This window comes from Nansenia antarctica (genome assembly GCF_963989245.1).
Source record: "Nansenia antarctica genome assembly, chromosome: 11".
Lineage (NCBI taxonomy): Eukaryota > Metazoa > Chordata > Actinopteri > Argentiniformes > Microstomatidae > Nansenia > Nansenia antarctica.
The window spans coordinates 18091779-18115111 of record NC_137681.1 but is presented as its reverse complement, the minus strand read 5'-3'; the positions used below and the strand labels follow the sequence as shown (position 1 = coordinate 18115111).

Genomic DNA, 23333 nt, shown 5'->3' with positions numbered 1-23333 from the left:
TCACGAGTTCAACATCAGGGATCAGGCGGTGTGACATCACAAATACAACACGGATTTACTCACGTTATCTCGTCTTACGTTGTTGTTAACCCTCCGTATCTTAGTTATCTAGGAAACATAACCGTTTTTAAAAATGCTTTCAATCGAAGAAGTGAGGTCTAGTTTAGAAACTGCGGGGCAATCTCACGTTCTGCAATTCTGGCCAGAACTTTCTGAGGATGAGAGAAAGACTTGTCTCAGCTGGACCTGCACGGACTACGCGAACACTGTCGAGCTGCTGCGTTGGCTGCGACCCAGTCGTCAGTAAGAGTGGACCAACACATGGAACCAGTACTCTTACTCTTTTTACATGGTTCATTCTGATTGCAGTACTGTGATTTGGTGCACTTTTACATTTGCCGTGGTTATTTATATTTTTTTATTTTTATTAGATGTGCTTTGGTCGACCTGACGTGACGTGCAATATTGGTGTGAAGTGTTTGGCACTGTGTGCCCATATTCTGTGTATGACACAATATGTACAGTGATATCTTTATCCTACCTATTCTTGTGTACTGTAAAATAAATTCTGATTCTGATCGAAGACTTTTTTGTATCATTAAAAGACTAACAATAACAGTTACAACAACCATAAATAATAATAAGCTGGGTAATTAGCTTAGGTAATACCTTGCTAGGTAATAATGTTATAGCTGTATAGCTGTCTGACCCAGCAGTGTTTCCTCTACATGCATTTATTGGTGGCGGGCCGCCACGATGGAATTTCCTCCGCCACGAATTGATTCAGTCCACAAAAAAAAAAAAAAAAGTTCTAAAAAAAAAAGAACATTTTAGCTGATTAAAATATATCTGATCCTAGATCAGCGCTATAATGGATGTTGACTAAAAGTGCACCTAAATCCACGCCCATCTCTCTCTAACCGCTGATCCAAAATCAGATTAATGACATTCAGTTGACGACGTGACACAAGGGCTCCTGATTGGTCTAAATGTGAACTGTGGTATTATTGTTATTGTGTACAGGCCACCGTAGTGACATCCGGGGGGTATTCCATCAACATCGCTAAAGGGAAAATCCAGGTTTAGTCTGATAAATCTCGCGAGAGTTCTTACAAATATCCAGGCATATTCTGATAGGTCTCGCGAGAGTTATCAAAAATAAGCCAGGATTTTCCTTTAGCGACGTTGATGGAATACCCCCCAGGTCAGGTGGGCAGGTTACGACGAGACAACAAGAGACCGGTATTGTAGAGCTTACAGAGCGAGTTAAAATAAAGACACTTACATTGAAATACAGAAGGACTCACGTGTATGTTTAATAGAATAACACGACATGGTGTCAGAAGTCCTGTAAGTGAGTGTTAAGAGTTAGATCGGCCGACAAGTGTCATTTGAGCTCGTGACGGTGAGAAGGGAGAAGAAAAGATGGATGCTAATGCTAACGCGGGAGCAGCTGCAGTCCAGAGAACGGCGCCAGTTTCAAGTGCTACGTTAGCAGACATTAGCAAGTCAAAAAACGATTATTATGTGCCGTCACTTTAGCAACGACACAGTATTGTCAAGGGGAAAAGAAGGGGAGACAATTTTTTTATTGACAACGGAATTACATGCTGGAAAAACATGCAGCTAAAATTCAGGGAACATTTGGACAATAAGAGACACACGGGAGAAGTACGGGAAAACAGGGCTCATGTGGGTCTCATCAAAGGTAAGAGTTTGTTTTCTTTAACTCAGCTGATACTCAGCTGTTTACCGAATGCTCCATCTGACTGTGATTTTACTTCTGTAATGTGGTGGGTTGACATAATTCACGCACGGAACTATAGGTTGAGACTATTGTTCCGTCCGTAGTACCCAAGTTGTTTAGACTGTTCTATTTACTGCTTGAGTGTGTTGTTGACAATCGTTCATGTCCTTCATTAAACGTTTAGCTTTGTCATTTGATACGCTGCCTACGACTACCATCTCTCTGCACTACAGTAAACAGTTAATCAGTAACGTTAGCCGCTTTTGTGCTCATGTAGGCCTACTTCGTATTATATTATAGCTGATGATCTTTGTGTGTGTATGTGACTGTCAGTCACAAGTTTATATTCTGTATATTCATTATTTATTTTTTTGGGCCATCCTCTAGTTTTGGCTGTGATTAGAAAAAAAAACAGAAAAAAAAACCGTTGTTTTGAGCGCGCGTGCGCGTTTCATGCGCGTGCACGCGAAAAAAATCGCACGCGCTGCGCGCGCGGTCACGGCCACCCGCCACCATTGTAAAAATTCCTGGAGGAAACACTGCCCAGTGACCAATACTGACAGGTATTGACAGCTGATAGCTGTCAATCTAGAGGGGGAGTGGTTGGGGGTGGGGTTGACCAGCTATTGTTACCGCCCATTACCTGCCGGTGTGAAGGTGTGAAAAAGTCCCGAATCTTTGAAAGCCGTTTTCTCAGGATTTAGTTTTCAGGGTTAACACGTTTCAAATACTCATGTCGTCTTACATTTTTTCCCGATGTCTATGTATGACACATCATTTGAAAGCTTACAATCTGTAGTTTAAGCATATGTAAAAAACAGAAAAATGACTTTGCCCCCTCCTTGATCATTCCACCAGATCGCGTCACATATGAGGAGTGTGATTGTGTGATTGGTGGTTTGAGTTTAGCATTCTGAATGGTAGTGTTTTCCATGTGAACACAAGAGATTTTATTAAAGAAGAGCGTGCCAAATGTAGAGAATTGTATTTAGTGTTTTGTTAACTGTGTGGTTTAGAGCTGCAAAATGAGTGATAAGCAAGAAATGTGTTTGTCATTGTGAAGAATTGGTGAGATAAAATACACCACTTTCAGGTTTTGGTCATTGTGTTTGAGGTTCCAATGTTAGTGTTAAAGCGATAGAGAAAAACAGTAAAGCAGAAAGTTTAGAGTGTTTTTTAAAATATTTTTTATTTTATTTTATTGTAACATTGTATGGACACATAAGTGGAATGTACCAACAAACACGATGGACAAATGGATTGAACAATATCTATTATTCTAACGACTTCATGACCTACATTTCAATTTACATCCTTCATTAACTGAGTTACTATTGGATTGACTTCACTGCAGAACATTGTTATTCAACCATAACATAACACTTTAAGGTGCAATGGGCTTACTGTATCTTCTTGTTCAAGCATGGATTATCTGTGTATTTGTAATGTATCTAGATCTATGATCCAACATCAACCCCACACGCTGTCTGTTCACAACCTTAATAATGACAAAGCAGTGAAGGTGTCTCTCTATTCTCCCCGATAAACAATAATGTTCTTGTCCGTCTCATAAATCTTCACTTCGTAGAGTTGACTGGGTTGGAGAAGCTTCACCATGTTGTCCCAGATGTACACGGCCACATTTTCTGTTGTGCTGCATTGTAGAATATCCAGTTAACATTGTTAAAACCATACAGTATGTCTAGATCAGGGGAGGCTGGCTGGCTGGTGGAGGTAGAAATCGGAGGACAGGCTCACTGCAATGTATGGAATGGAATGAGGAATGGTATCAAAACACGTGTTCTCATTTCACTCCATAGATTACAATGAGGCCGTCCTCCGATTTCTACCTTTACCAGCCTCTACCGGGATGTGATCACACACCTGACGACATCTGCGAAGTATGGGACATCTTTATCCAGGTTTTTGTGGTCCAACGGAATCATAACAACCTCCTGTATAACAATGATGCGTTTCAGGGTACAAGGACTAATTGTTTTGCAGTGTCTATCTCATTTGCTTTCCCTGATGGATGAGCAGCGGAAAGATATGGACAATGGACAAACCAACAAATACATTTCTGGATGAATGAACGACAACTGGATTAATGAATTATGAATGAAGACTATTGCAAAGTCTAACATATTCGTTTTGACGGATACACAGCCTCACAATTCCAGACTAGTGTCTCAATCAAGTGGAGTTAAGAGAGACTCACCTCAATGTGCTGCTTCAGGTCTGTGAGGTTTATTACCATGCCAGTGTGACGGTCGATCTGAAGAAGGACAAAGAGACCCTGTGTGACTGTGTGTGTGTGTGTGTGACATAGTGTGACAAACACCCTTTGGTAGTTCAGGCAGATTGCCTTCCGATCATGTGAGAGTTGTCAGGTTCACAGAGTTTAAACAAACAATCCTACTGCGATTGCCATTAACTTCATATTGCAAATATCAACACATACAGTGCAATCAATAACTGAGGCCTCCATCCGTGATAATACGTATTATATATAGAGCGTGTGAGTCAGTGAGTACTTACCGGCCCTCGTACTGTCACCTCCACTGTAAAAACAAACCAGAACATTAGGTTAACGTGAGAGATAACTCTAACCCTAGCCCTAACCCTTAAACCCTGATTTAACTTCGTAACAATGTTTCATAGTGAATCTAACAATGGCTGATAACAGAAAGGGCTGAAATACTGTAGGTCCCAATGGAGAGATCATTATTACGGTAATCCTTTATTTATTATTTATTAACCCTAACCCTAACCAGGGTAGTCATATTGAGACAGTAGCCTCTTTTTCAAATGAGAGATAAAGCTTCCTCTCGATGGTTGGCTAATTGTTGCATTGTTCAAACTAATGGTCAAGGTTAGGCTTCGGGGAGGGTAGCTCTTACTACAGCTGGGCCTATGTCCTGTGACTGATGGGGTTTGAAACAGGGACCTTTCGCATGGATACCATAGACATGTTTATTCTGCACCAAGGGAACATCCTTGTGGTGTAAGGGCTATATCTGAAGTTGCAGGAAGGGCAACCAGTGTCTTCTATCCATTGTGTCCTAAAACATGGTATTGGAACTGACCTTTGTAGTTGTGTCCATGGCCGTTTGGATTGTTGCATTTTCCGAATATTCTTTTGTTCTCTTCATCACTTAATGACTTGCTGGGGAAGAAAGAGATACATTATCACTGAGTTGATAACCATGCTCTTGTGGGGGCGTTTTGACTAGGCTACAAGGTAGGCTACAAGGTAAATATATCAGAATCTGTCCTCAGCAATTGGTGAAATATGAAGTAACTATATACTTATAGTTACTATGCCACAACAATGTTAAGCATTAGTGGGCAATTGAACATTGCAAATAGATCAGTGAGGCTTTTCTGTCACTACAAAAAAGGACTACAAATCCCATGAGTCTCTGGTATTGACGCAACAGGTTTATTGAAAAGCGGACATGGATGTCTAGTGATGTGTGTCTGTACCGTTATTATATCATATTATGTTTATAAACCTTACTGTCATTCGTATAAATTCTTAAGCAAAAAAACCCGTCTATTTAACTATTTTTCATGAGCGACTCTAGGCTGGAATTCTATTGACAGACTTTGTACACTAGCGTATAATGGCTGCGCTGTGGTCTCGTGACAACACAACTCTTGCTCATTTCATACGAAGCTCGCCAGAATCAATAACGCACGATGTACCGGTGGGCCTAACTGTTAATCGAGCAGGTTGTCTTTGCAGTTTTTAATCGAGCAGGTTGTCTTTGCAGGTTGACTTTGCAGTTTACTTCATTGCTACAGCCACAGAGAAGATGAAAGGGCGAGTTGCACATTACCTGTGCAATCGGTGGCACGCGCTGAAGCTTTGAGCTCGTGTGATGTATCCAACGCGCTCGACAACTTCAGTCCTAGTGCAAGCTTCAGCCATCGCAATAAACCAATAGCCTATAGATTATCGACAGGCAGCAATGTAGTTGATAATCGTCTCAATTGCTGTCAAGTCGGATTCTCAGTTGCCGTTTAGTCCCCGCCCCACTTTCAGTTTCACGAGTCACTCAACACTCACCGGCGATACCATTGGTGCACATCTGGGCGTTATTCTTTATTCTAACGCTCACATTATATTATACCACCCTACACAAATTGGGTTCTCCAATCTCATGTCACACAATCAACAGTGTAATGATGATTTAAAATGCAGTAGGCCTATAGGTATACTGTATTAACAATGTTGTTACAGTAATGCACGCTTTGTTATAGTAATTGAAAACCCACAATGTTGTTATTGATAACAAAATAATAAATAAAAAAACAGCTGTTGTTGGCTCCACTTCATGTTGTGCTGTGGCTTACACTTCATGCTGAGTTACTGAACAATTAGGTATGATTAGAGGTCAATTTAATCAGAGCGTATCAGACAAGATCACAAGATCCCCTGCTGTTGTCTGTTAAGCCCTGTAAAGTCCATCTCTGGTTAGTCAAATCCTTTCTAATGGAGGTGTCAAAGGAGCATGGCCAAGCCCATAGAATGAGAATTAGTAGAGCAGACATTCCTATTTGGTCCATGCCTGTATGCCATATATGATGCTACGTATAACATACTGTATATTAGTATTCTATTCATACTAAATGTGACAGTGTCTGGTGAAAAAGTCCCCAAGTAGGGCAAAGTCATTTCTCTGAAATCTGAAAATAGTTGAAGAAGATATGCTTATCTAAAACAGATGCATTTCCATTGCTTTGGTAGCTAGCTAGCAGCTAAGAAGAAACATTGCTATGAACATCTAACTGCATACATGCATCTATCTCCACCCCCCGCACCAACCTACGAACCTTTGGGGACAGAGCCGTCAGTGTGGCAGCACCCACCCTTCGGAACTCTCTCCCCACAGTGATCCGCAACGCCCCTACCCTGGACACCTTCAAATCAGCCATCAAAACCCCTCTGTTCACCATATTTTTTGTCATTGTCTCTGTGTTTTCTGTTTTGTTTGTCTGACTGTTTTTCTGTTCATTTGTAAAGCGTCCTTGTGGTCCTTGAAAGGCGCTATATAAATCCAACATATTATTATTATTATTATTATTGATAATAATATTATTATTATTATGAAAACCTGTGAAGTGAGGGTCCCATTCTAGAATTGTTTTCTATGGCCGACCCTGTGTTTGATCATCTCTACCACATACCTGTGTGACTAATTCATCCTTGTAATCCTGAATAGCCTGTTGAAAGACCATCCAATCTGGGTTTAGGTGCAAGACCCCCCGTTACACTGACGTGTGTATTTAAGGTTCAGGGTGGGTACTCTCTCAACTTAAGGACCTTAGAAAGAGAGAGAGGCTGTGAAAAAAGGACATAGTAGTTAAAGAGAGAGAGAGGGACAGAAAGGTCGAGAAGGAGGGAGAAAGAGAGAAGAGTAAGAGGGAGGGAGAAAGTGAACGAGATTGAGAGAGGGAGCGAAAGAGAGAGAGGGAGAGAAAGAGAAAGAAGGGGGAAAGGGAGAGGGACAGAGGAAAGATGGGCAACAACCGAAGTGGAGTGCTATCGAAGAACCTGTTGGAAGACCTTAAAATGAACACTAAGTACAGCGAAGAGCAGCTCTGTACCTGGTATCTAACAGTGGCATTAGATAAAGGAGAAACCCCTCTGATTTCTACTTCCACCAGCCTCCTACTGTACTGTAGGTTGTCGTTTGAGAAACAGCTGCTGTCTAACTTTTCTTCATCTAACCCAGGTACCAGACCTTTCTGAGAGAGTGTCCCAGTGGGCGGATTAGCAAGCAGCAGTTTGAGTCCATCTATGCCAGCTTCTTCCCTGATGCAGACCCCAAGGACTACGCACGCCATGTCTTCAGGAGCTTCGACTCAGACAGGTACTTAGATTTAGGCCCAATCACATTTCTTATTGTTTGAGTGATTGATTGGTTGATTGCATTAATTGATGTATTTACGTAATTGATTTGTTTCATGTACATTTCACGTGTGTGTTTGTTTCATGTACATTTCTGAGATACATCCTCGTTGAATTGAGTTGTATTAAATTATTTTAAAATGCAACTTTGTTTAAAACAGCGACGGCACATTGGACTTTAAGGAGTATATTGTGGCGCTGCACTTGACCTCGTCAGGAAAGACCAAGGAGAAACTGGAGTGGGCCTTCAACCTCTACGATGTGGACCGCAACGGTAGCATCACTAAGAATGAGATCCAGGAAATTGTTAAGGTGAAGAGGTTGTTTTCGGCTTTATGGGTCAGGTGGTGTAGTGTAACCTGGGTTTTAGTCTGTTTTAGTCAGTATTAACTCCTTCATCACTGTTATGAATGATAACCAAGCAGTTGGATAAAATAAGTTTAATAGGCAGGTACTGTGCTACTGTGCATTACTAAGTCTTTCATTTTCATCCCAATTTCAACAGTGATCATGTACTGTATCTGATAATCAACACTAATCTCTGTCCCCTTCTCTCAGTCGATATTCTATATGATCTCTAAAGAGGACCAGAAGAACCTCCCAGATGACGAGAACACCCCGGAGAAGAGAACAGAAAAAATCTGGGACTTCTTCGGCAAGAAGGAGAACGGTAAGGTGCTTGTTCCTACTGTACAGTGCTTTGCAATACAGCATGTGTATGGTTGGTTACAATGAGCCTGTCTTCCGATTTCTATCTCTACCACCCTCCCCTGAAATCATGTAACTAACAGTCAGTATTGGCTTCCTCGAGCACTGTGACATATAGCACTTATTCTTTTTTTTTCTTCTTTTTTTTTTCTTTTCGAGTGTTGTTCTTGAGATGATTGTGATGTATAGTTGTTTCACTTACTGTACTACATTATAGGTGAATGTACTTATTGTTGAATATACTTATGTTGTTCCGGATAAGAGCGTGTGTTAAATGACTAAAATGTGAAATGCATAATGTATGTAAATCCTGTATTCTTGTCATCTGTTGCTTCTATCCTCTCAGACAAGATAACGGAGGGAGAGTTTATCCAGGGAGTGATGGACAACAAGAATATTCTCAGACTCATCCAGTTTGACGAGCCACAGAAAGTCCAGAAGAGACTAAAGGAAAAAAAGCAGTAGCTTTTTACACTATGTCATGTTATGTAGCGTATTAGCTTTTTCTTTTTTTGCAGTATATTTCTAGTTCAGCCTTTGTTCATCCAAGGTTTTCTCTCTGAGATCAAATCCCCTTTTCCAGGGATATGTGATACTCTTTTTGTGTTTGCTATTTTTTGTTGTTTTTGTTTTTCAAGTTGATGTTTTGACTGTTGATACTTCAAGTTCAAGTGTATCATGTGAGTAGTGTTGTGTGGTAATGTGGTACTGTATGTCAGTAATGTGTTTATTTTGTTTTGGTTGATTGCATTGATTCTTTATGTATAACCAGTGTGTTATTACTGTACAACTGTTTCATTGACTAATAGGCAAATGTAATATTTAAGCATAGATGTTTTGTATAATAAGTGTAATGCGTTCAGGTACAGATTTTTATTTGACACAATCTGTAATACAAAATGCCTTTAATGCATAATCATATGTTTTAGATACTGTATATCAAAGACTTTACAAAGCACACACAATATTGTTGCTGCATTAATTATCCTTAGTAGTACTATTATGTTAATTATTTACATTTTTAGACAATAGATATTTACACTTACCTGTTAACGTTATAAACGCTTTCAGAACATAGTCCATCTATGTTAATATAGCCTTTGTGTACCGGTAATTTCTTCATTCATTTGTCTATTTCAGTCATTTTACTATCAATGACATAATCGTATTTTGCAAGTAGGAGAAAGTACATAATAGAGAATGATAAATACCACCTGACCAGTGTTGGTGTCTTTCCTATCTCAGTTACACATCCTGCTAATGTGTAGTTAACTGTTGGTTGCACAAAGTGAGCATTACTGGAATACACTGATACACAAAGATATACAACTTTACGATGATTCATTTAAAAGCCATACTGTACATGAGACAATTACAATCTTCTTGCACCAGAAGAACTGTAGCACCACATAGACACCAAAGGTCGGGAGGTCAATCCATCCATCCATCTATCTATCCATCCATCCATCCATCCAACCATCCATCCATCTATCCATCCATCCATCTATCCATCCATCTATCCACCAATCCATCCATCCATCCATCCATCCATCCATCCATCCATCCCTCTATCCATCCATCCATTAATCCATCCATCCATCCATCCATCCAATCCATCCCTCCATCCACCCATCCATCCACCACTCCATCCGTCCACCAACCCATGCTAGTTGTAGTACTTTGAGGGAGTTAGAAGAAGTCAAAACTCGCTCTCCTCCAGTATCTCCTCCATGGTATCTCCCAGAGTCATCTCCTCTCCATCGCTGCTCGAGAGGCTTTTCCTGGTGTGGAACTCCAGTCTCCGTCCCATGTCCCTCCCTCTTCCCCTCCCCCGCTGTCCCCCGACCTCTCCTCCCGCCGGCACGGCCACCTGAAGCAGGTGTGAGTGTGTGGGAGCTCCACTCTCCTCGTATGATTCGCTTTGTTGCGAGCCATGTGGGCGGCGAGCTCTGGAGCACTTCCACAGGTGCTTTAGGGGCGCGCCGTGGAAGCAGCTCCTGGCCTCGAAGTGGTTTGTGAACAGGAAGAGCTGCCAGCGCTTCTTAAGCTCCGCCTGGACCTGAAGTGAAACCAATTAAAATTGTGCATCTATCTGTAATCTTTTTTGTGGTAATTTGGTGGCACCTGACACATGTGAAATGAAAAAAGCAGTGAGCCCTACCTCTCCATTAGCGAAGCAGTACAGCACAGAAACCAGAAGTCCCTGAAATAGGAATATTACACATAATTGCATGCAGGTTAGAATAAATCAAAACATTACAGTTACATGTTATGCCTTTGATCACCAGAATTAACTGGAAAGTCTCCACAGATCTCCAAAAGATTTTCCATTTTCGGTAGATGTGCGTTCTTATGAAGGACACAACGTTTTTCAACCAGTAGAGACAAGCTATTGGGACATGTTGTGTTGATGTGACGTCTGCCCTCTTACTTGGAAGGAGCTGAGGGTGAGGTTGACAAAGTTCCTGGCGTAGCGGCCGCTGCCCTCCACACACTCATCGATGAGGATGGTGAACACCACCTCGTGGATCCCCAACAGAGGGATCAGGATCAGTGTAGCTCTGGCCAAGCTAGCAGGACAAACAAAGACAATGTGAGTGTAACATCTAGGCCAGCCTGAAGGACAAGGAGAACTTTCATGAATAATAATGTCATGAGTTCGGATGAGGGTAGTGAACACGTCCAGGTTGAAGACTTCAAATATCATTACCGTGAACACCCTTCATTAAGATTTGTAAATGTTGATGCTAGAATGGATAATGGTCACTGTTGTTTTGGCACCTTCAAGAGTATAAGTAATATGAACCTAGTGATTTACATTATAATCAACATTTTAATACTCATGTAGGCAACACAGATATGGGCACCAGGGGAGGCAGTTGGAGATAGAAATTGGAGGATTAGCTCATTGTCATGCATCTGCGGGTACCTACCTGTACCTATAGTCAGTGCAGGTGGTCCGATCAGCTTTTAACTTTGAGAGCAGCAGCATCAAGATCTTGATGAATATGTAGAAGATCACCTGCAACAGACACCCCAGTGGCAGAAATGCGTGAGCTCACTAACCTACACATGATGAATACAGACGCCATTTGCTTGGAAGAAAAAACGATATTGTACTCAGACTGGTGTGTGGATTGTAAAAATGTACAATTAACATTAAGAAACCTCAACTTTCTTGCGTTTAGATTTAGTATTGTTACAGGTTACGCGTGTGACTGCTTATGACCAGCACTGCTCTAGCCATCGCTGAGTCACATGGCCTCACGAGACGGCAACCATCCAAATCAGTGTGAAATCACTACGACATCACTGATAAATCACTGGAATGCCCCCGGAGAGCATGTTCTATGTTCTGTAGTCAAACAAATGACAGAAAAGGTCTTCAGGGAATTACCCCCTATGATGTCAATGGGGGTAAAACAAAATGTATTCAGTGGTTTTCCAAAACATTATTCAGTACTCACCAAGACTGATAAAGTGATTGGTCCTCTTATTATCCACCAGATCGCCCTGTCGTTATTGGCCCAGCAGCTGAAGACACGAGAGATATTGAGTGTGATTTACAGCATCTACAGTCATCATTTACAGCATGTACAGTCATCATTCAAACACGGTCTTGTCTGCAGCAGGGGAGGCTGGTGGATGCAAACATCCAGAGTATGAGCTCATTGTAATGCATTCCATTCCATTTCTATCTCCACCAGCCTCCTCCCCTGGTCCACACTATTGTGAAACTAGTTGAAACTAGGACACTCAGCTGTGTCCAGAAGAGTCTGATACTGTATGTAATTGAGTAATACTCGTGTTGAAACCAAAGCATGAAAGTACACAAATGCCAATGCTCACCCTTCATTTTCATACAGAACTTTCATTACTGCCCATGGCACCACAAACAAGAACGGACTGCCTGAAGAAGTAGAAAAGCTAACATGGTGGGTCTACATTTCCAACAGGGTCACTCCTCTACTGTCCTGGTGGAGGTGGAAATCGCAGGACGGGCTCATTGTAATCAATGTAATGGAACGAATAATGTGTTTGATACTATTCTATGCAATACAATGAGCCCATCCTCCGATTTCTACCTCAACTGAGTACACGCTTTACATTTACCATGTACATGTTACCCACAATGATCTACTGTGTGTAATATGACTAATATCATAATATACTGTATCTCCAAACTGTAGTACATCATCTTAACTCAGCCTAGCAGCCAGCCAATAAACATGTATCTCTTCAGCATGAATCTCTTGATCTACCCTTACACCAGCCAATGAACATGTATCACTTTAGCATGCATCTCTTTAGCTATCCTTACCCTAGCCAATGGACATGTATCTCTTTAGCCATCCTTACCCCAGCCAATGAACATGTATCTCTTTAGCTATCCTTACCCCAGCCAATGAACATGTATCTCTTTAGCTATCCTTACCCCAGCCAATGAACATGTATCTCTTTAGCCATCCTTACCCCAGCCAATGAACATGTATCTCTTCAGCAGGTATCTCTTGGTGAGCACGGCAGTGAAGAGCAGGGTATGGAGGAAGATGGCCTCCACGAGGAGCCAGAAGTAGTTACAGGCCACAAAGTACTCCATGGACACCTTGGACGCCTTACACACCACCGCTATCTATTTGGGGAGACATAATTAGAAATGGTTAGTTTGTTGTTGAATATTGTGTTGCAGCATAACAAATACGTGCACATTATCAAGGTGTTTTACAGGCTAGTGAAAGTGAAAAACATGTAGGTGAGATCTCTTATTTTCATCAAGGTGTGTTACAGTACTGAAGGTGCCAGTCAGGTGCTACACATGTCGGTAGATGGTGTTGAATTACGGCCGTACACAGTGTTTTGAGGCAGGGGGAAAAGTGCTGGACAAATAATAAACCATGCTTATGTTTTGGATGGTCCCTCATAATCATGACATGATCATGTATCGGCATGACTACCGCAGAGTTGGAGTAGGCGTTCCACCCGGGGTCGTCGTTGGGGAGCTGCGTGTACATGACGTGCAACACAATCTCCTTCAGAATGACTGCTAGGGCTCTCAACATGAACGACACGAACAGATTCATGTGGATGTAGTTCCTGGTACAGTGGAACTTCCTGGAAAACAGACAGAGGGCGGCGTGATGTCATATTGATCTCAAACCCACTGCTGACAACATGGCTTGAAAATGGATTTTAAAAATGTTCAGGAACATAAATCATAACATTTATAATGACCAACTTTATCTTTAATGATCTGGAGTCGTATTTAATGGATCATAATCAATAACTCTGAAAATAACTTTGTTTAAGTTTCCTGTGGAAGACAGAGATTGATACATGGTCAATGTGCAGCGGGGAGTTGGAATCAACTGCATTGTAATTGCATCATTGCATTGTAATTCTATCATTACCATTTTATTACAATACTGTGTTGAAGATAGACAAATGGCTAACTAGACAAATGTAGAATTTATCATCATCATCATCATCATCATCATCCTCCTCCTCCTCCTCCTCCTCATCATCATCATCATCTACCATTATTATCATCATGTGCCTAACCTCCTGACCCTTGACCCTTGACCCTTGACCCTTGACCCTTGACCCTTGGTGACTGACCTGAACATGCCCATGAGGAACGTAGCCAATGAGAGAGAAGTGAGGGAGAGGGAGTAGCCCACGATGGAGATGACCCTGAGGGCTGTCTGGCGAAACACCTCATCTTCCTGTCCACAAACAGACACACACACATACATACACACACCGTGCAGTTATTGTATCGTATGTCACAATTTACTGATTCATCACTTCTCATGAAACAAAGAGAGAAGGACAAGCAGATGTTATTAAATATAAGCAACAGTCTAGACATTTATTTGTATCTATTCTGAACCTGTATTCATACAGTTATGTCACTGAAAAAGACATTCTTATTTACAATGGTGACCTTGGGGAGGTAGAAAAGACGCATGTTTGATACCATTCCTCATTCATTGCCATGCATTAAAATGACCCTGTCCTCCGGTATGTGCCTCCCCCACTGGTCGTGCTGCTGTAGACGCAGTCCCTCATCTCGTCACCTTCTCCTCACCTCGGCTTTAAAGTAGTGCGGCTCCTCGCATTCCCACTGATCCCTCCAGGCCTCCGTAGAATTCTCCCTCAGTCGCCAGGTCCCGTTGGGCAGACACTCCCGGTACACACTCCTGGAGTCTGATGTATGATGAAAAGGAACCATTGGATTCGCTTCGGTTATGCACACACAGCTCAAGGAAATCACAAGCTGACTGACAGGATCGACAGATGACATATTCATTAGATCTGCTTGGCTGATGCTGCCGCCACACTCAAAGCATGATCATGTCATCATGACCGATATTTGAACCCAACACTTGGTTACATGACTGACTTTGAACTAGCATGTCCTAGCAGCCCCATGATTCACCTCTCCAGGAGAAGGTAAACAATGTGACTGGTGTTAATTTTAGACCATAGTAAGGACCCAGAGGAGCCAGCCATTATTGACGTATTGACACAGAATGCGTTTGATAAGATCAGGGCCCGCTTTCACAAAGCGTCTCAGGGTAGGAGTGCTGATCTAGGATCAGCTTAGCCTTTTGGTTCATAATGAATAAGATCATATGGACAGATAGGGGACCTGATCCTACATCAGCGTCAGGGGAGGCTGGTGGAGGTAGCAATTCAGAGGACAGTTTCATTGTATGCATGGAACAGAATGAGTCATGAGTTTACCATCAGTGATCCAGAGTAGGTAGGAGGGACAGGGGACGGACACGTTCCCAGGGGGTGAGTCGGGCCAACAAGCAAACATGTCGAACGTCCCGTTGCAATAGGATCCTTGAGAGGACAAGATACATTTATGTCGGGGTCGAAAATGTGTGACCCACTGAACAGCATCATAGAGTAGCTCTCAATCTGGTTTGATATTAGATGAGGAACTAGATTATTTCATCTTTTAAAAAAACATTACACATACATGAAAAGCCACAGATACATCCTTATAGCCACACATATTCCAGTCCTCTGTGGTTTACCAGTTCTTGAGAAGACGCTTGTTGCTAATGTCCTGGTACAGTTATCCCAATACTCAGTCCGTTTAGAGATCACCTCTTCTAGCACAGAGCCCGTCACCTTTCACATGGAAGATAGCACACAGACAAACAGAGAGAAAACTTGTTAAGACAGTCATGACACGATTATTAGTTGTATAACTGAAACTAAGGTCAGAATCATTATCATGTCTTTCAACAATAGGAATACTCCTCACAATGAGGCAGAAAGACAAGCGGAGAGATGTTGTTGTAGTGATTGTAATTGTCCACATGAAGGCAGTATTCCAGCAGGATTCTGTCCTGACTGAGTACTCCCTTCAACATAATCAACTAACAGCGCTGTGTGGTTTATTTGATATCACAGGAATTAACAAAAGAAAGGGAAACACCTTTACTGCGATCAAAACACGTTTTTATTTGCTATGTGCAATGCACATAAAGAAACGTTCTGTTGGCCAATACAGCAGTGCAAACCGTGTCTTTTGTTTATTCAAGTATGCTGATCCTTAAAGACGTTGTGGGACTGCCTGGCTTTTTCATACCAATACCCAACACTAATAGATTAATATTGCTTTCTTTTTCCTATTTACACCTCTGAGATAAATTAAATTGGAATAATTTACTAGCAATGCTTCACAATAGGTATATTTTACATGGTAAGCTAAATCCAGATCTCTTTCCATTGGACAGTGAGTGTTGTATGTGTGAACATTACGTGAATGTTAGTAAAAAGGCAGTCATCCTCTCTCTACTCCTACAGTAACAACAAAACGGTCTCTGCTGTTTAAAGGGAAAAAAGAGAATCAAGGTTCCATCTCTCAGGCGTGTTATTCCACGGCCGAGGTGCGGTTTTGGTTCCCTATCTCCCAGCCTTCACGCCCCAGAGACAAGACTAGAGCTGAACTGTGTAACCCCCCCTGGGCCTGTCTGTCCCTCCACTGCCACCATCACCATCACCACCACCACCAGCCTCCCCTGTGATGTCTGAGCTCGCTGACAGTCAGACGTTTCAATTTAATCCACGTCTCTCTCTCTTATCACCTGGCTGTCCGGCAGACAGGTATCACAGAGGGGAAACAGGCGCTTCACTCTTCTTATCACAGGGGGGGAAAAAGAGTTTCTAATCCGTAGTGCTCAGGGGATTCTCTCCTCTGCTGGATGTGTTGCCAGAGTGGTTCCTGTAATTATGTTTTACATTTTCATTGATGGAAAAAGTAATTGATGGATGTTTTCATTTGATTGTGACCTGTAGTTTTTATTCAATCCGTTTTTTTTATGTATTTGTTTTATTGTGTCTTGAAGTCTAGCTGGTTTATTATAGATGGTAAATAAGACTAATTAAAACAAATTATACGTAATTGGACATATACGTATATATAAGTGCCTAGTGTGTGAGTTTTAGGAATTACCCAAATTGATAGCTAAATGTTATACACTTTCAAAATGCTACAGTTCTGTATGTATTAAGTGTGCTAAGCTGCTCAACACTGCTGTATATTTACTGGAATAACTTTCAGACATAAATCACTTTTTCTCCTGTTTTAGACCAAACATTTGGGGCTTAACGTCTTAGTGTGTCAGATAGATGTTTTATTACAAACGCTCAACAGTAGCATTTGACCCTTAAAACATAAATCAGAGCGAGAGAGAGAGAATTCTAATCTGGAACAAATTATTTTGTTTCTCTTTTGAAAGATTTCTGAAATGCATGAATGTACTTCTTGAATTTATGTGATATTATACAGTACCACATGGATTTTAAAATACTAAATATAGAATCAAAGGATCACAAAACTAATACCACAACTAAACATTTCTCCCTTTCTTTTTAGATCTGCCCAAGGAAACAAGTAGGAAAAATGTAGTAAGATAATTTTAGCAACTTGATATGATAGTATTATTTCACACAAGGGAAATGGCTCCAAAACATGATAGTTATTATTATATTATTAATCAACACTGAAGATGGATTTAGACGAGTATTAAAAAGAGTCAGATGTGTGTTGATAAGAAGATGACTTTTTTGTTCTAACTCATATTGTTAAAAACATGTGCATGTGTGTGAGTCTGTGTGTGCACGTGTGTGTGTGTGTGAGTGTGTCTGCGTATGCATGTGCTTCCCATCTTACCTGCATTTTGAAGAGGTGCACCATGAGTAGGAGAGAGAGTGTGGTTCTCTCTATTGCCCCCCTCTCTCTGTGCCAAGTTGCCAGCAGTATTGGCATGATGCTACAGTGATCCCACACAAGATGTTCCCTGGGAGGGTGGGGATTACCACCTCATGCCACCTCCATGAACCCGCCTGCCCCTGTTGCCCTCATACTCATCCTTGGCTCTTCTCTCCTCTTCCACACCACATACAGAACCAACACACGGACTCAGGCCTCCTCCCCAACGTACTGTAAGGTCTGCTGGTCACTTTCTCAGGTAAATATGACTTGGGATTTCCACTTTTTCTAGATGGTGGTTTCTAGATGGTGGTTTATTGGGTAGAGTTGAATCCCTCCTTTTGCTCCAGTTTGCTCCAGTGTTTTTGGAAAGAGGAGTCGCTCTCTTCGTTCCTCTCTTGACTGTTGGATTAGTTGGTTTAAATTAACCAGAACGCTGGCGTTGTGATTTATCTGGTTGTAATAATCTTGACCTTTATCAGGCTAGGTTTTTTTGTTTTGTTTTGTTTTGGTATCAGTTCTCCAGCCTCCTCTCCCGTTTGAGATTTGCAATGTTTAAGTGGTCCTCCGCCTTTTCTTCCGTGGTTGCGTTGAGTTGGGCAAAATGATCTAAGGCTGATCTCCTGATATCCAGTCTATTTGTTTTAGTTGTCCTCAGCTGTTCTGTTTGGTAGAGTTGTCTTCGCCCTCTCTCATGGTCATGGTGTGTTTGGTCATGGTGTCCTCGGCTCAGATGTTGTCTGGAGGGGGGGCTCCTGCAGGGGGGGGGGGCTCCTGTTGTCTGTCCTCCCTGATGGCTGACGTCTGTCCTCCCTGATGGCTGACGGCGAGTGTCTGTGGATCCTCCTCAGTAGCAGCTCTCCTCCTCTCCCACTGACCATCCCCTAGCCTAACCAATCAAGATAAGACCTGGGAGAGCTAGCTTCATTACTGGAGTAACTTTGTAGTCCAGGAGGGGAAAACATGAGCAGTAAGCATGCACCTATACAGTACATGGACACACACACACACACACACACACACACAAACCTGTAATGTAAAGAGTGTGTTGTTGACCCCTGACTCGGGAGAGAGGTTCAGTGGCAGTTTTACGTGGGTGGTACCCTCTGACTGTAAGAGGGTCTCATCAAGTGTTTTTGACACTAATGGGGATTCTCTGTGGGCTAATGGATCCACAAACCCACTGCCTGCTCCATGACTAAACACAGGGGATGGACGGGGAAAACAAAGGATTCATACAAAAGGGCCTTTTAGTATTATAGGCTGCCCCGATGACTCATGTCAATATGAATAATACTCTCATCAGACACTAAAGCATAAAAGTAAGATTTGATTTTGAGAGTTTCGTCTAGTTCCCATTTGAGACAAAAAGGAGAGAATTCTGTATTTCTGCCGTCTACATGGCAACCCAGAATTGTTTATCTTACCTCACTGAGGTGTACAATTTACAGCAGGAGACTTGTAAAGTGTTGTAACGCTTCTGAATCAAAACAGAACAAACATAACGGAGCTCTGGGCTGTAAAACAGGTCATATCCCCATTGTGAGATCATTTGCTGATGAGTTTTATAGCACTCTCTCTGTATGTGTAGAGTATGAGGAAATGTACAGTATACAGTATAATGTTCATCACATTACGCTAATGGAGTCTTTATTGGCCCTCGCAAGGTCAGGCAGGGGAGGCGGAGGTAGACATTGGAGGAGGGGCTCATTGTAATGCTTGGAATGGAATGAATAATGATTTCTACCTCCACGAGTCTATGTTCGGGGTGTACTAAAGTTCAAAGCATGCATCAAATTGTGTGCAAATAACTCAACAAGCAATAAAATGCAGAGTAAGTTCATTGCATGCTTTTTTTTTATCATTGTAAAATGATAGGTTAAATAAAGCTTGAATAAAATAGAATTAAAGATTAACAGTGGAAGAATACAGAAGAAATATAATGACATGCTGCTCCTCTGATGAACCGCAGCGTGAGACCATTCTGTAGATCCCATGCTGATCAATTGACCAATCAACACACCTGTCCCTGAAAATACTGTCCCTTGTTGAAAGTAGCAGGTCCAGTAGTCGATTGGTTTAGACGTAGAGGCGAGCTAGCCTTTGCAATGCATCAACTGGAGTAATTGTGTTTTCATTTACAAGATGATTCAGTGCACACGGATGCACCTGGGGCATATGTGACAGTGAATCCATTCCAGGGACTGTATACGATACTGTATATGTAGGGAATATAACCCTATGAGCATTAAGGCGCCGTCGTGACTCAGACATACTATAATTTGTGACTGTGAAATATGGCAACATCAAACCAAAATTAGTTTATTCTACATTAGGCTCCATCAGTATGACTACACCGCTGTGACAATAGCCATATGTCTCTATTACATTCCAAACTAATAAACCATATAAAGAGGTTTACAAAGACGATGAGAATATATCTCTGAATTTCAGTGGGGTGAAGACAATTTCATGGAGACATGGCCAGCAGGTAGTCCTGGTATTGCGATCCCGTGCCAAGTCTTCCCTGCTCTGAGCTGGACTGTGTCCGAGGTAAGAGTGAAGTGGCTGTCGAGGAACTAATGTGATGCTTCAAGTGTGTCCATTTGGAACAGAGATTATGGCGAGACTCTGCCTTTCTCAAGGGCTGACAGACTCCTCTCACCCAGAGTTCTGAGAGAACTGCCTGTCAACATTGTCTTTGTGGTGTGTTTCATTCACACTGAAGTCGAATTTCAATGAAAATAAGATGCAATTCAAACAGGATCAATCTGTCAGCATAACGTAAAAGGGGGTGAGTTGTTTGGGCAACTCCACACGCTCTTTTCATTATTTCGAGGGAATTTAGTGGTGGAAGCTATAACTGTCCTATAAAGCTGATGAGGGTTTTATTCACCAGTTAACAGGTTCATACAAAAGCATATAAAATGGCTCCCGGTCAGTCTGAAGAGTCTGTCTCTTAGTCTTTTCACTCATTAAAGAGAGACGAGAGATGTTCATAGACTGTCTGTTTGTTTCAAGCTTGGCTTTGTTTAGGCAAAAACACTAATGAACATGTCTGTTAGGTAATGACAACAAGCTAATGAACATGTCTGTTAGGTAATCAATTCATTCATTAACACTTGTCCATCACCACATTGCAGTGAGGTTCTCTCTCTCCATTGTTGTGAGCATGTGAGCACCAGAGAAGCACATTATAAACAAATGATTCCACGTTGTTATTTGATGTCATACAATGAGCCTGGGGAAGGATTGAAGAGCATTCCCATGAACTTCTACTTGGGGTTATACACTTTATGACAGCAGCAGATATATACACAGCGGTGGAGGCTGGTGGAGGTAGAAATCGGAGGACGGGCTTATTGTAATGCCTGGAATGGAATGAGAAATGGTTTCACGTGTTTGATACCATTCCTCATTCCGTTCCATGCATTACAATGAGACCGTCCTCCAATTTCTACCTCCACTAGCCTCCACTACTACAACCCAGACAACACAGGGGGACTTTTATTTTTGGTATGAGATTTATTTTTTCAAGCTGTAGCAGGACTGAATACAAATGCAGTTCTATTCTGTGCCAAACAAATAGCTCTTTGCGTTACAGGACCATGCAGGCATAGCTTTCGGACAGTGAGAGAAATGATGAACGACTTCCCATAGTAAACTAGTCTCTTGCGCCGCACGGCAATACTGCTATGAACCTGTCTGCTCCTGTATGGAATAATACAATTAGAGCCAGGTGTATTAGGTATCTGCTTCTCTGAACCAAGGGAATGATGAGACGAAACACGCTTCTTTCTGAGGGAATATTTGCTTTGTAATCTTTTCCCCCCTGCATCACAGGCAAATAGATATAGTTCACGGCTACTAAAACATGTCCTCATCTCAGGCGACATGGGAGCTCTCTGAGACTTGAGATACATCTGAAAGAATCATACAACTCTGGCACGAGGCAAATGCAATCACATAGACCTAGTTACAGTGGCCCCTAACTTGTAGACACACTTTATTGTGGACACACTTTATTGAAAAAAATTGTATTAACAAAATTATATTAATAATGTGTGTGTTTGCTTTCTACCTAATCCCTCAAGACACACATATAATATTATTGGGAGCCAGGTAGGCCTTGGGGTTAGAGAGGCTAGCCGGTAACCCCAGGGTTGTTGGTTCAATCCCTGGATGTAAGCCAGTGATTGGAGGGTTTCTAAAATCGCCAGCTACTACAGACCATCACTAAAAGAGGAAGAAAACACTGAATAAAGACCTAATAAATGGCTAGTATTACCCCCGACATCTCCAAATTAGTTACTTCTTAGAATTTGCCATTTAGCAGAAGCTTTTAATCCAAAACAATTTACATTTACAGATGACAGATTACAGGGACACTCCCCCTGGAGTAACTGAGGGCTTAGTGCTTAGTACTCAAGGGCACGCTGGTAGTGGTGGTGGTGCCTTACTCAAGGGCACACTAGTAGTGGTAGTGGTGGTGGTGGTGTTGTTGTTGTTGTTTTAAGCAGGATTTGAACTCACTACCTTCCGATCACCAGTCCAACTCACTATCCAATACAGCTACAATGAAATTAGTGCCTTATATGTGTTCCCCATACTAAAGTGAATGTTTGCAAGGTGCTCTAGTTGTTATGATGAGACTGTGTATGGCAGATGGCTTCATATGGCTAAATATGGCTTCAAAGAATGTATTACAGTCATTTAATAATGTGTATTATGTTTAATGTGTTCCATGCCAGCATGTGTATATTGCAGATACAGCATTCCTACTGCGGAGTAAAAGTGCTCTCACAGCCAACACAAATAACAATAAATTCAGTGACACACAAGTTCAGGGACACACCAAGTCAGCCATATTTGAGTATGGATACATCTTTTTCTCCAACCCCCCATCCACCACTCTCAGGTCCATCAGCAGAATGTAAAAGTGTCAGTAGTGTTAGAAAACGTTTGGTAAACACACCAGTCGATGTGTGGAGAGGCCTGGGCGGGCGCAGTAACATCATGTTTACGATCCGCTGTAAATGGGTTGGAAAGTGTTTAGTGGACAGGACACGTGCTAGGTTGGAAGTTAAACAGGTTGCCGGGCGGATACATAAATTGTTTGGTTCTCCCGCTGCTCCGTCGGGATCACCCTGTTGAGTTACGGAGCTGAACCCTTTGATCGCTTTACAACACTTCCTAGTAAAAGTCCCTCTCGCTGGGAGAGTTGTTGTGAGGAAGCTTAAGTGTTATGTATGCAATTGATATCGTCAATTGCATTGCCTTGTTATTCCCATGTATTAGGTGGCACTCTATGCCACCTGTTAAGTGTAATTGGTAACAATGTTCTGGTGCTAATAAAGCAGTTCGAGTTCAAATGGATACCAACGCCTTGTCCTGCGTTTGTGTGTTGCTCTCTCACGTTAGAAAGTGTATCGCTATATTATCATGCCAACATAATATTAACCATGAGTTATTCAACCTGCTACCCATAGCATACACCATACACTACAACAACTCGACAGTTCTCAGTATTCAACACAGATACAGCAGGTGCAGCAGGGTTCATTCATTTACAATGAATCATATGAAAAGATACTAATATGCCGATCTTTCTTACAGCAATGCTTTAATTTACCCATGCATGTGAACGTGCATCCATGCGTGTGTGTGTGTGTGTGTGTGTGTGTGTGTGTGTGTGTGTGTGTGTGTGTGTGTATGTGTGTACACAC

At 41.9% G+C, this 23333-nt stretch overlaps 3 protein-coding genes across 3 annotated transcripts; 1 reads left to right on the top strand and 2 right to left on the bottom strand.

Moving 5' to 3' along the window:
• Positions 1–2966: 2966 nt before the first annotated feature.
• On the bottom strand, positions 2967–5765 carry pts (6-pyruvoyltetrahydropterin synthase). The gene is made up of 6 exons (XM_080541604.1): positions 5590–5765; positions 4834–4913; positions 4286–4308; positions 3966–4022; positions 3632–3702; positions 2967–3401 (listed from the first exon to the last, which is right to left on the bottom strand). The coding sequence occupies exons 1-6, from the start codon at positions 5679–5681 to the stop codon at positions 3278–3280; spliced, it is 447 nt and encodes a 148-aa protein (XP_080397730.1). The 5' UTR covers positions 5682–5765; the 3' UTR covers positions 2967–3277.
• A 1506-nt stretch (positions 5766–7271) lies between these two features.
• rcvrnb (recoverin b) lies at positions 7272–8837 on the top strand (the record flags this gene model as incomplete). The annotated part of the gene is made up of 5 exons (XM_080542595.1): positions 7272–7363; positions 7489–7626; positions 7826–7976; positions 8223–8334; positions 8719–8837. 5 exons carry the CDS (start codon positions 7272–7274, stop codon positions 8835–8837), a joined length of 612 nt encoding a protein of 203 aa, XP_080398721.1.
• A 1234-nt stretch (positions 8838–10071) lies between these two features.
• On the bottom strand, positions 10072–17592 carry glp2r (glucagon-like peptide 2 receptor; the record flags this gene model as incomplete). Its single annotated transcript, XM_080542418.1, has 13 exons — positions 10072–10431; positions 10534–10575; positions 10804–10942; positions 11306–11394; positions 11840–11906; positions 12222–12282; positions 12846–13005; positions 13328–13484; positions 13989–14095; positions 14461–14579; positions 15120–15224; positions 15422–15518; positions 17569–17592. 13 exons carry the CDS (start codon positions 17590–17592, stop codon positions 10072–10074), a joined length of 1527 nt encoding a protein of 508 aa, XP_080398544.1.
• Positions 17593–23333: the final 5741 nt, after the last annotated feature.

What these genes read in the sequence shown, in the direction of transcription:
- pts (XM_080541604.1), bottom strand. Translation starts at nt 5,681, where the DNA reads ATGGCTGAAGCTTGCACTAGGACTGAAGTTGTCGAGCGCGTTGGATAC. An exon ending in AGGTGACAGTACGAGGGCCG is followed by an intron (nt 4,023 to 4,285) that starts GTAAGTACTCAC and finishes GTCCTTCTTCAG; the next exon opens with ATCGACCGTCACACTGGCAT. An exon ending in ACCTGAAGCAGCACATTGAG is followed by an intron (nt 3,703 to 3,965) that starts GTGAGTCTCTCT and finishes ATTGTTATACAG; the next exon opens with GAGGTTGTTATGATTCCGTT.